We start from the raw sequence: 13,221 nt of genomic DNA on the forward strand, positions 1-13,221 counted from the left end.
AATCAGACACTCCTGCTGGCAGACAACCAAAGGCACTGCAAATGATGATACAACTTGTCAATCAACTGGACATGATTTATACACTGAAAACTTTGGACATAGAGGGATTTTTTTCTAACACTTTGTGAACATTCACCATTCAAACACACAACATGTATCAATTGCAACTACATGTTTATCCAATGGTGCATTCAGCAAATCAGCTCGAAGACCTCTCACAAAATCACCCCAATTCTTTTCCTCTTCACTGTAAGTTTTGCCCCAACTTTTTTTTTTTTTACAGGAACACACCAAATAGTTTTAACACAGGCATTTCAGGAGTTACAAGGTAGCTGCCAGGAGCAGCCCGACATTTTATCTCCTTGGCTGGAAGCTCACAGAATACAAGGGGGGGGGCATGCAAGAGGCTAGTGTCAGCTGGAGCAGTAGGGAAAGAGATCAGTACAGCAGCACCAGCAAGCACGGTTTTGTACTTACTTTCAGTTTTACGTGGCCTTTCACTCGGTCTCAGCAAATGAAATTACAATAATAACAAGACTGGCCTCAATAAATGAACATATGATAACAAGGCACTGATCTGGAGGGTGGTTTCAATACTACTTGTTGCTGCTTAAACCTCCAACAATTTACCAATATATGGCATATGCTACTGGATCCCAGAATACCTATCTTCTCCCCTAACTGGGCCCATCCGGCCTATAAACAGGTAGCGCAATGAGAGAATCCTTACTCCTCTCCCCCTGTCCACCACTTAGGTGAGAAATGTACTATCTGATCCTGGAGCGTCTTCATTCCCTAACCTGGCCACACAATCCCATGTGCTACCAGACCACAAGGAGATTTCTCTCTCCTAACCTGGCTCATGCTATCCCTTTGTGGGAGGACCCCATCTCTATCTTCCCCTTCCTCTCGTATCTCATCAGAATCAGGGAGGCAATAAGAAACTATTCCATGACAGCTTCTCAGGAGACAGGATGGCAAGTGGTAGACAGCTTCCAGGTAGTGCTTCTCAAGCCTCTTATCCTTTTCTGTTTCATAGCATCACAGGGCTCCCATCTCTCCTGTTCCAGGAGGATGGCCTTCAGGTGGTTACACAAGACTGCCAAGGGTGGAGCTAGTGTCCTACAGAAATCCTGCACGTATCTAAAAGTATTCTTGCCTAAAGTAAGCTCATTACCTTTTGTAAGAAGCCTATCCTTCCTTTGTTATAAACACACACACAAGGTAAGCATTGAAGAGACCACAAGTTTGCAATTTAAGTCATTTTCTTACCCCTCCATCTCCTTTACCGTATATATCACTAGACTCTCACATATCCTAATTACTCTATTTCCACTGTCAGTTCTCTTACCAAGTTTATTTCCTCTCATCTGGATTATTGAAATAACCTCCTAAGTAGTAATATAAATCTGTATCTCTTTCTCAAATCCGTATCTCTCTCTCTTTCAGTTTTATACACTTCTGCAAGATTAACTCTCCTGAAGCACAGCTGTGATCACGACATTCCCCTGCTCAGAAAACTTCAGGTTAAAAAGCCAAATATTGGAGCCTTCCAGTCACATTCTGATCCCAGATGACCTTTTTCATCACTACTTAGTAACTGGAGTAAAAAGGCCTGTGTTTGAGTCATGGATCTGCTTCTTAGTATACATGTAACCTTGAAAAAGTCAATTAAATTTTCTGAACCTCTTTTTCTTCATCTGCAGGATAAAAATAAATACTGTTTACTTCAAAGGGTAATGTTAAAAAGTTATTTGTGAAAGCTGTTTGTAAACTTTTTAAGTACTTATCATTTTTTACTATTTGCAAACCCCATTCTCTAATTAAACTCCACTCAATATCCTTCATGCCTTTGTTCAAGCAGTTGTTCCTTTTGCCTGGAATGCCTCCCCCCCATATCCACATGTCCCAATCCTTCAAATCTCAGCTCAAATGTCACCTCCCCCACAAAGCTTTTCCTAACCTTCCTCTTCCTGATAAACTGGAAGCCATTCCTCCTTCCTCTGAACTCCCACAGCACTTGTTTTTATCTTTGCTTATGTATCACTTTCTATTTTGTTGTTATACAAAGCATAAACCTTCTGTACATGTTTTATCTCCCCTACTAGAAGAGTGAATTTGTGTTGTATTCATTTTTGTGCCTACCAGAGTGGCTTTGCACACAGTGGGTGCTCAATAAATATTTACCAAATGAATTATTCACTAGAAAATTAATGTCTAAGTGGAGAAAATGATTGAAGAAAAATCTAAAATGAAAGCTTTGGATTGCCAGTTAACACTTCGCTCTCTCTTTTCCCTATTATTTTTACAAATAGTAGTGACATGGTCTTAAAATCTGTGTTTGTATACGTGTATGCATAATACATACACATACTTGAACTCAAACTGGATGTCTTAGATCCCACCTAGGTTCCTTAAGGTAATACGGCCAAAATCACACATTCAAAATTACAAATTGAAAGCTCATTAAATCACCTGGAAGGTACAACAAACACAGCACAGCACAGGTGTATCACGTTCTGCACCGTGCCAACCACGAGATAACAAGACATTTCTGTTTCCCATCCCCCACTATGTAAATCCTTAACTTTTTGCTCCCTTTTAAGTCTTTCTTGTAAATTACATACTCAATTTAGATTGTATTCCATTCTGCAGAGGTTCGGTGCACAGCCCCAAGGCACAGTACCAAACCTCAAAGATAGAGTCCCTCTGCCCCAGGGTTCCAAACGTATCAATTCCACTTTTTGCCTTTCACCTTCTAATTAAATTATACATACTATAAACCATTCCGTGTGCTGGTTTAACTAATCATCGAAGTTATTCTTATCACCCTTCTAAATAAGTCTTCTATTTCCTGCTACCCACTGACTTCTTACCCAAGATAACTCTCATGGCTTGGCCACAGCAATTGCTTAAGTAGAGGCTGGGGTTCATTTGGGGAGCTTTGAAAACATTGTCAAGAGTGTTCTGTGCGACCTCGCCCATAAATACTTCTTCCTTTTTTGATTTTCAAAGCATGTATAATGCGCTCTGTATGCTGCTGAGTTTTGTGCCTTTCTTCTTTGCTTTCCACACAGTAGCACACATCCGCAAAAAGTGGTGTACTTGGCTTGAAGGGATCAACTGAAAACGCTTTAAAAGCAAACACCGGTGGAGCTAGAGGTTAAGTCCTCGATATTCATTCCAGCGGTGTGAGGGCGCTCGTGGACCACGGACCCAGCCCTCCGCAGTAGCAGGGAGCCAAATGCACTCGTGTCATCTCTTAAGAGATGTCCCATCATTCCTAACTTTCTTGTCTCAAAAGTTAAGGAATTCCGCTTTCCAGACCTTTCCCCAGGACCCGCCTCGGTCCTCTACAACGCCCCTTTGCTAGCTGGGAATCCTCCGTCCGTCGCCAGCCCCTGCAGAGCCCAGTTGCCTCGGGGCCCGAGATTTTTATGCATCTCCTTTTGATTACTAACTAAGCTATCCTAAAGTGCCCAATACATCACGAGCCAGAGAGAAAAACCACGTTTTTTTAACGCTTCGGACACACCTCGTTTCCTCCGTTTTATGAGTGGAACCTCGTCCCTGGCGAGAGAGCCATCCCCCTCCTCCGCCTGTGGAGCCCAGGCCGGTTCCGAGGCCCCCACCCCAGTCCCTGCCCGCCCCGCGCGGCTCTACGCATTCCTCTCGCGTCCGCGGCACCACGCTGGCACCACTGCCTCGGGCGAACATGGCCAGGCCCGCCCTAGCCACTCACCTAGCAGCTCCGCGATGGCACTGAAGGGTCGCGTGTGGCTGCAGGAGTTGCTCTGGAGGTAGCGGGGGCTCATCTGGGGGCGAGAGAAGGTCCCGTCCCATGTGAGGTCTCGGCCCGCCGTGCCCTCCCCGCGCGCCCCCCGCAGCCCAGGGGCCCGCGCGCGCGTCCGCCCCCTCGGGCCCCCGACCTACCGTGCTCAGGCGGATCCCGAAGGCCTGCGGGCCGCCGCCGGGCCGGGCCACTCCGCAGCCCGGTGCGCCAGGGCCGGCGGGGGCCCCTCGGCAGAGGAACATTTTTTTGGCCGCCACGGTACTTGTCTGCTGCCGCCGGACCCCTGGCCCGGTGGTCCAGGACTAGCCCTCGCTCACTCGCACTAGCAGCTGGCGGCGACCGTCTCGGACCGGCCCTCCCTCGCTCCCACTCGCAGCTGGCGGAGGCGGGCGCGCTCCAGCCACCTGTCCCGGGCGGGAGGGGTGAGGCCCGCTGAGCCAGGCGGCGGCTCCGCCCTGTCAGCACCTCTCCCGACCCGGCGACTGCCCGGGCTGCTTCAGGACCGTACAGAAATATGGCGACCTCCTGACAGCCGCTCCTTGATCCCCGCCCCTAATGAATTCTTGGCGTTTGCCATAGGCCAGGCAGCCGAGCGGGAAAGCTCGGGGGGTGGGCGGTTACGGGATTGGGGGGGCACGTGGGGAGGAGCGAGAATGGAGCAAGAGGAGGGAGAGTATGTATGGGATTTCTGGAACCTAGTCCCGCTTAGGCTGCATGACTAACAGGCAAGATAAGACACGTCTTTCAAGTTCTAAAGACTACAGTGTTGCTATCTGGGAAGATAGCAAGCTCGCCTGATGGGAAAACATTCTGTCTACTCTGCCTCAAATGCCTCCAAAAGCACCCAGAACTCTCTGGAAGGCAATTCGCAAACTATCTCCAAAGTCTTGCTAGCATGCAAGGACGATGTTTCTAAAAGGAGAAACTGGATTCACTTAAATACTGCCAAGTAGGGGATTGGTCAAATTATGAAGTATGCATAAAATGAAATACCATGCAGTTCTTAAAGACCATGTTTGTAGAGTAGTAGGCGTTGATGTAGAAAAGTATTCATGAAGGAATAAAAAAAAAACCAAGAAGTTACAACATATTGTGCAACGCATGACACCTTTTTTATTGGAAAAACAAGTATATATGTGGGCATATGTACATATACATGCATACATCTGCACACACACAGAAAACCACTCGATATACACCAAGATGATATGTCTGGGTTTGGAACTAGACAATTTTCCCTTTTTTCTTTTCTGTATTTTCTAATATACTATAAATATACACTGATTATAGAAAAAATATATTTAAAAAAATATATGTAACATCTGGCACGAATAAACCATAATCTATTTTACCATTCCTTTATGGTAATTTAGGTTGTCCTCCTTTTTAAATTTTGACAATACGAAAAATGCTCCTTCACAGACTCATATACAGGTCATTAACTTCTGGTACTGTTATCTCTATAGAATGAATTCCAAAAGATGAGACTGCTGGATCTAATAGCATGTGCATGGTTTAATCTTAATAAATACTGTAAGATATTTGCCTTCTCAGCAACAATCAGCTCTTTTGCCATGTTCATAGCACTAGATGGTCCCAATCTTTTAACTTTGTGACAGCCTTTTGAATAAAAACTAGTATCTCCTTATTGTTTTAATTTGCATTTTCCTGACTACCAGTGAGGTTTTATATCCTTTCAAATGTTTAGTATACATTCGGCTCTCCTCTTCTATAAATGTCTATGTCCTTTGAGCATCATTTTTTACCCCCATTGGGTGCTTTACATTTGTCTTTTAGTTATCTTTTCTTCAATTTTTAAAAATACACAAAAATACAGGAAACAATGTAATCAATTCCATGTACTTATTACTCAGATGCCGTGATTATCAAGACTGCCACACCTGCTGCAATGGACGGAATATTTGTGGCCCCCAAAATACATATGTTGAAATCCTAACCCCCAATGTGATGGTATTAGGTATTAAGATTAGGAACTGAGGCCTTCGCCAAGTAATTAGGTCATGAGGGCGGAACCTTCGTGATGGGATTAGCGCCTCATAAAAAGGACCCCAGAGAGCTCTCTCACCCTCTTTCTTCCACAAGGACATAAGAAAAAATCTGAATTCTGCAACTCAGAAGAGAGACCCTACAAGAACCTGATCATCTGCTGTTAATACGCCATCTAGTCTTTGGTACTTTGTTAACGGCAGCCAGATCTGACTAAGGGACTTGTTTTCTGTGTCCTTTTCTTCTTTTTCTTCTTCTTTTTTTTTTTCATTTTTGTAAAAATTTTAGAGCAAATCTCAAACATCATGCCATTTTATTCTATATACTTCAGGGTTCTTTAAAAACATGGACATTTTCTAACAAACATAACCATCATGCTACTTTTATACCATACAAAATTTATAATAATTCTTTATCATCTAATAATACCCAGCTTTTTTTTTTTTTTTTTTTTTTTGAGATAGGGTCTCGCTCTGTCACCCAGACTGTAGTGCAGTGGTACCATCTTGGCTCACTGCAGACTTGATCTCCTGGGCTCAAGCAATCCTCCCAACTCAGCCTCCTGAGTAGCTGGGACTACAGGCATTCGCCATCACACTGAGGTAATTTTTTTACTTTTTATATTTTGTAAAGACAGGGTTTTGCAATTTTGCCTAGGCTGGTCTCAAGCTCCTGGCCTCATGCAATCCACCTGATTTGGCCTCACAAAGTGCTGGGATTACAGGTGAGAGCCACTTTGCTTGGCCCAGTCCATATTCTGATTTCCCCCAATTGTCTCAAAAATGTCTGCTTACAGTTGGTTTGTTTAAATCTAGACTCCAAGTGCATGCATTGCATGTGGTTATGTGTCTTAAATCCATTTTAATCTAAAAGTCTCCCCTCTCCTTTTTTGATTCATGCTATTGAATTTTTTTTAAGATGGGATCTCCCCATGTTGCCCAGGCTGCTCTCAGACTCCTGGACTCAAGTGATTCTCCCACCTCGGCCTCCCAAAGTGCTGCACTTGTGCCCAACCCCTTGTGAGTCATCATGCCCAACCCCTTGAGTTGCTGAAGAAACAAAGACAGTTGGACTGTTGAATGCCCTACATTTTCATTTTTCTGTTTGCTTCTTCATGTTACTTCACTTGCTCCTCTTCTTATAGGAAAAAGTGTAACTTAGATATAAACCATAAATTATCTCTAGAGACTTAGAGTCTAGTACCATGTTTTCTAAGTAGGAATGCTCATAGATGGTCCTGTATAGTTCCCATTGCATCACATCAGAGAATACATACTGTGCAACACTTAGACATGTTCAGATTCATCAGTGACTTCAGGTGGAGGCAGCCTGAAGCTTCCACTGTAAATTTTCCCCACCAACCTTTACTTTATGGTTTCACTGTCTGAAAAAATATTTTATTAGGATTGCAAAATTATGATAGTCTAATCTCATAATTTCTTCTAATTTATTAACTGAATCATTCTGTATAGAATTTTTACCCTCATCAACCATGACTATTTGGTTAATCTGAAATACAATTTGTATAGGAAGGGCATGATAAATTCTTAGCTCTTTACTTTTAATTGGCAATTTTTAATGTAAAGAGGTGGTGCCTGTGATGAATGCTGTGATGTGTCAGCCCACTTCCCATTTCAATAAAAGACTTGTTGACTGAGCTGCTGGGAGAAATGTTGACAGACTGCCTTCAGCTGTTAGCCCTTCAGGGATTGCTTCAGGTAATCTCTGCCTTACCCAAGGACACAAACTTTTCTGTGGCAGCCTACAGTAACTGACCAAAGGGGGGTATAAAAACCTGACTGTCTCACCCCAGTTTGGGACAATTGAGAAGGGTCATTCTAACTCCAGATCTCTCTGTGGGGTTGGCTCTCTGCTGTTGAGCCTGCATTGTAGCTCAGTGTTCCCCTCTGCCCACATCTACTTCATTACACAGATCCTAATCTAAGAATACCTCTTAATAAGCATCTTGCGTACAAAGCTCTTTCTTGGAATCTGCCTCCTGGGGAACTCAAACTGCAACCCTTCAAATTGGGAGTGATCCAAGAAAGTTGGGACTAAGATGATATTTGGTAAAAGATGAAAGATTTATACAATAGGAAGAGACCAGAGCATTAGGATGATACTTGGGAGCTGGATCACTTACTACCCAGTTGGCAGTGAGGACCATATCACAGAGTGGATGGAGCACAGATATCCCCCTCCCATAAGGCAGCAGTCCTGTTATTGTTAAAATTTCCACCAGGTGGTGAATTGGGATGGTATACCTGTAAAAGGGAACATATAATCTGCTGTGATGTTTCATGTTTGAGAAATATGGAGGAAGTAGTAGCAATAAGACCAGTGAAAGGCCAAGGTAGGAGGATCGCTTGAGCCCAGGAATTCAAGGCTGCAGTGGGCTATGATCATGCCACCATACTCCAACCTGGGCAACACAGCAAGCCCCTGACTCTGAAACAAAACAAGACAACAACAAAAAGGACCAGTGGAATTTAGTGATTATTGAGCTCTAAAAAGGATTAAACTCCCAATGGAAAAATAGAGACACATTTGCTATGTCAAAATCAGGATGCTGCCAGGGACAGAATCAGACCCTGACACATGGTTTGGGGGTGTCTATATTGATGCTACCAAAATCTTGAATCCTTAAATTTCCCTGAATCAGCTGAGCCCATAGAATTGGTGCAATTTCCCTATTGGTAGTCCCCACGCCCACCCCATCCCTTTGCTTGCAGACATGCAAAGCTCTCCCCATCAAGACAACATGTGCTCTCCCCTCCCCTCCTGGTCACTAGGCCTATAACAAGGGCCAAGGCACAGCATGGACATGTGAGGCCTGATCAGTGAGAAGAGTGATTGTACCTCCAGAAGCTGTAAGACACCCAGCAAGGATCGGCAGGAACTGGAAGGGTTCACATGGAATTGAATTCTGAGACTGCTTGATCAAGAGAGCTATACTATAAGGTGGGATAGCAAGCAGTTTATCCATTTTGGAGCACTACTCTGCAATATAGGATTTAACACTCTGGCAAGGACCACATGAGGTAGTACGAGCTCACAATTAGATGACTCCTTCAAGTACAGAAAAAGTGATGACCCACACTCAGTGAGGATAAAATGCTAGCATTGCTGAGACAATAGTAGAAGAAAGGGTGTAAAGATTCAGAAGTGAGCCTACTTTAGTGGATACACCAAAGAAGCCTGGAAAAGTCAAACAGAAAAGCCCAGGATCCATCATTTATCAAGGCAATAAGGAATGTGCTAGCAAGAGGGGCACCAGCACCACTGAGAAATTCACCGGTGGCTCTCCTCTGTAGGTTAGGCTTGATGGTAGATAGACCCTTACAACTATTCTCATTGTAGCAGGGCTCTGAAATGATAGAGTCCCTATGCCTGATTTCACCATCTAAAGTCAGGTAGGGGCATGATCCTAATGAGTGGCAAGACTGGAGGAACAGCCAGAGGAAACTGAAGTACACTTATGGAAATGGTAAATAGAACATGGCCTCCCTACGGGAAAATAGATATGCAGGTATAATAGGTGTCTATTCTGAAGAAGTTTAAACCAGAACCCTTATGTTTGGATTGAACATTCATAGCCTTCTTTGAGTAGTGGCCCACTGCCATTTCTTCCTCCCTAAGCATAGCACAACATGTTGAAAGCTTTCCTCAGCCCTCAGTCTTGTTTGACTCAAGACTCTGTACCTCTAGAAATGCCTGCTAACTGCCTTCTAAAAGATGTCCTTGCATGGCCTATCTGTCTTGCTTGCTGTTGGGCATGGTGTATCAGCGTGTTTACTATTATACTTGTCTGATTTGGTGTTTTAAAAAAAAGCTTTTTACCCTCCTGATTGGCAAGTGAGGTCAGAGCCCCATTCTCAGCTCCTCTCCAGCTCCCCATGACAGAGGCAATTCTGAGGCACCAAGGCTGCTGCTGAAACTCCAGGGCTTGGCCTCCTCAAGGCCCTGCTGCCACTGCAGAGCAATAAACAGAAGCAGCATACAAGTCCCGTCGCCGTGGCTCCATGAAGCCCTAACAAGGCCATAATGCAAAGTTCCTCATGCTTCACCACCAAACAAGGTTCCAGCAGCAGCTGGCCTATCTGTAAGGGAGAATCCCAAAGAACAGACCCCATCAGTTGGCTCAGCATGGGGGCCCGTGGTGAAAGGCTGGGTTTTCTGCAAAATGAGGAGCAGGGAAATGCTTCAGCGGGTTGTGGTGGAGCCCTCTGAGAATCCCTAGCATGCCTCTGCCTTGGGGCAGAGCTTTGGACCTCAAGGCCAGCCTCTACTCCCCCTGATCCAGTGACTTGGGTCTGAAACACTGAGCTGTCTTTATTACTGTTTTTATTTCAAGCTGTCCCTTCTCCTACGCTAGGCTGAGTTCCCTTAGCTAGACTCCCATCACTCGTGGAAGATCCCTGGAGGAACTGCAGAGGCACTTGGAATTTCCTCCTGGTGGGTTAGCCCTGTAACAAGTAGCTCCAATTGTTTGATACATGTATGTAATCGTTACCATGCAGAACATTCCAGCGTGTGTATGTGTCGGGGGGGTTCTCCTAACACTTTTTGACCTGTTGTCTAAGGTCACTTGTCCCAAGTTCCTGGATGGGTGCAATGAGAAAGAGCCTAAGACTTAACAGGGTGGAAGATCAGACAGGTGTGGTAGAAAAATTGAGTCACAAGATATGGGTTCCTGTCCAGACTCCTCCACTGGAATGGCCTATGACCTTAGGGAGGTGTCACAGGCCATGTTCTCAGGAAAGCAGGTTCTGAGACAGAGCTTCATGGGTAGGAGGTTTATTGGGGAGCACTGTCAGGATCAACACCTGTGGGGAGTGCGAAAAGCAGAACTGGGCAGAGGAGGAAGTGGGACAGGGATACAGCCACAACAAAGGCCTCAGCCGATCCCAGGAAAAGCTCAGAGTTCTCCTGAATTATGGCAAGGGGCTAGGCATTTATGCCCCTCCATCAAGCAATCATGGCATGCAGGCCACCACCTTGGAAGGATACATGACCTTAGACATGGTGGCTCTCTTCAGTCAAGGGCCATTCCCAGAGAGGGACACAGCAGTGTGCTATCGGCCACCAGTGCACCTTACAGCTGGGAAATGATGCTTCAGTGCTAAAGGGGAGGGATGGAAGTGGGCAGTGCCCCATAGTATTCAGTTCAGCAAGTTGCTTCCCCTCTCTCGGTCCCAGTTTGTCACCTGTAAGTTAAGTGACACGGATGAACTCTAGTATCCCTTCCAGTTCCAGGGCTCTGTATCCCTTCCAGTTCCAGCCATCCCCGCTGCTCCACCACCACCCCCTTCCTATTAAGCTATCCCCAGTTTGACATCACACCCCATCCTAAAGTTTGCAGTGGCTCCTCATTGACTATGACACAGTTCAAATTCCTGAAGCGACTTGCAAGGCCCTCTACAATCTAGCCCAATGCATCCCTACAGCCTCCTTCCTCATTATTCTGCACCATGAACACTGTTTCCATCATGCTCTCCTCTCCTTTTCTCTGCTCTTTCAATAAAGATGTGTCTTTTATGCATTCATGAACAGGGTATAGTGGAAAGGGTTTGGAGCCAGACCTCAGTTGGAATCCAACTCCAGCTCTCACAAGTTCTGTGTCATTAGGCAGGTCACTGAAGCTCTCTGAACCTGAACCTATTTCCTCCTCTTTGTATGGTCATTTTGAGAGCCAAATGAGATAATGTAGGTGAAGTGCCTAGCACAAAGCTTAGGAGAGCTCAATAAATGTGAGTTCTCATCTCTCCTCCCTTTATTGAAACCCAAACAACATCATCCAATGATTAGTTTCAAAAGTATTTTAGAAGAATAAATGCTGTATGTAATTTGGCACCTTTCTTGCTAATCCTTCACTCAAGAAAAATCAAGTCATTCTGAATTCTTAGTCTGGCACCAGATGAATTCCCAGTCTACGTTCTGACTGCTCCCTGGTCTGCAACTGTCAGTGTCCAAGGCCTCTCGGCCCTAGTTATAAGAACGTGAGAACATTGACACCTTTTAATTTCCTTTGCCAAGAAGCATCAGCCAACATCACCTGGGAACTCATTGAAAATGTACATTCTCAGCCACCATCACCCCAGACCTGTGATCAGAAACTCTGGGGATGGGCCTGGTAATCTGCATGTTACCTTGGGTGATTGTGATGCTCGCTGGGGTTTGAAAACGACCATTGCTCTAGGGTTTGGGGCTCATCTTGGGCCACGTGCCCTGGGGTTCCCTCTACCACCCTCTCCCCACCCAGAAAGAGGGAGGCATGACAGCAGAAGATGGAGAACTCCAGAAGAGCTTGAGCTTTTGCCAGGAGGCCTTGGGGTGGCCCGTGCTCTTTGACAACTTTAGGAGCCTCAGGAGCAAGTTGTGGAGCTCCACCCATAGTCCCACCTCCTAGAACTAGAATCTTCTCCAGGTCACATGGTATAGTCTCCATCTCTGCACAAGACCTGGCAAGACCAGAGACCCCTGACCTTCAGGTCTACTCTGCATAGCCCCTAAAGCAGTGGCTCTCAAAGTGGGGGGCCCAGACCTACAGCATCAGCACTACCTGGGAAGATGTTAGAAACACAAATTCTCAGGCCCCACCGCAGACTTACTACAGGTGATTCTGATAAGGCTCAAGTTTGAGAACTACTGGTCTAGACTTTACACATGAATTTAACTTAGTTTGCTTTTTAGGCCAGATGCTGTGTGGGAGGCCAAGGCAAGTGGATCATTTGATGCCACGAGTTTGAGAGTAGCCTGGACAGCATAGTGAGACACCCTTGTTTGTACTAAAAATAAGAAAAACTCCTGAGTGTGGTGGTGTGCACCTGTAGTCCCAGCTACTCCAGAGGTTGAGGTGGGAGGATCGCTTGAGCCCAGGAGATCGAGGCTGCAGTGAGCCTTGATCACCACTGCACTGCACCCTGGGCAACAGAGTGAGACTCTGTCTCTTAAAACAGGCCTTTGAAACCTTCCCATTCTCTGGCTACTTCTTCTTACTACACAGGAGATAAAAAGTAAGACAAAGACATGCTGATGAGAGGATCTAGAAAGCCATGCTTCCTAATCAGAAGAAACTCCCTTTCCACTGTTCTCTTTGGAATTGTCTGTTTTGACAATTCATTTTGAATGGGACCTCTGGCTGGTCCAAGTTGGTTTGTACTTGATACTTATTTCTCCAGTGGCTTGTTGCTGCTGGTAAAAGCCTTGGCACACAAAACAGAACACTTGGAATATAATATAAACAGGCATTTTGGAACAGAGATTTAAACCAGTTTCATGACAGCCACTGGCATGGTGTGTTTGCAGCTCTGATTTCAGTTCCAGTTGTAAAGACTCAGGGATTTCAGAAAATAGGAGGCAGAAGTGGGGAGACCTACTCCCCAGCTGGCAGATAAGTTAGAGATCTAAACAGATCCAGT

The 13,221-nt window shown here is 45.3% G+C and overlaps 1 protein-coding gene across 5 annotated transcripts in view; it reads right to left on the reverse strand.

The window, feature by feature from the left end:
• MORC4 (MORC family CW-type zinc finger 4) overlaps positions 1-4,277 on the reverse strand; it is a 51,466-nt gene extending 47,189 nt beyond the window's left edge. For 4 of the 5 annotated variants that reach the window (XM_054251536.2, XM_054251534.2, XM_054251535.2 and 1 more), the window contains exons 1-2: positions 3,934-4,277; positions 3,743-3,815 (exon numbers count right to left, since the gene is read on the reverse strand). In XM_054251536.2, coding sequence (XP_054107511.1) covers positions 3,743-3,815; positions 3,934-4,035 — 175 coding nt within the window. In that variant the 5' untranslated portion in view covers positions 4,036-4,277. The remainder of the gene's footprint in view (positions 1-3,742; positions 3,816-3,933) is intronic. The other variant, XM_054251537.2, reaches the window with a different exon arrangement.
• Between the last annotated feature and the right edge of the window lie 8,944 nt (positions 4,278-13,221).

This window comes from Callithrix jacchus, chromosome X (genome assembly GCF_049354715.1).
Source record: "Callithrix jacchus isolate 240 chromosome X, calJac240_pri, whole genome shotgun sequence".
NCBI classification, from domain to species: Eukaryota; Metazoa; Chordata; class Mammalia; order Primates; family Cebidae; genus Callithrix; species Callithrix jacchus.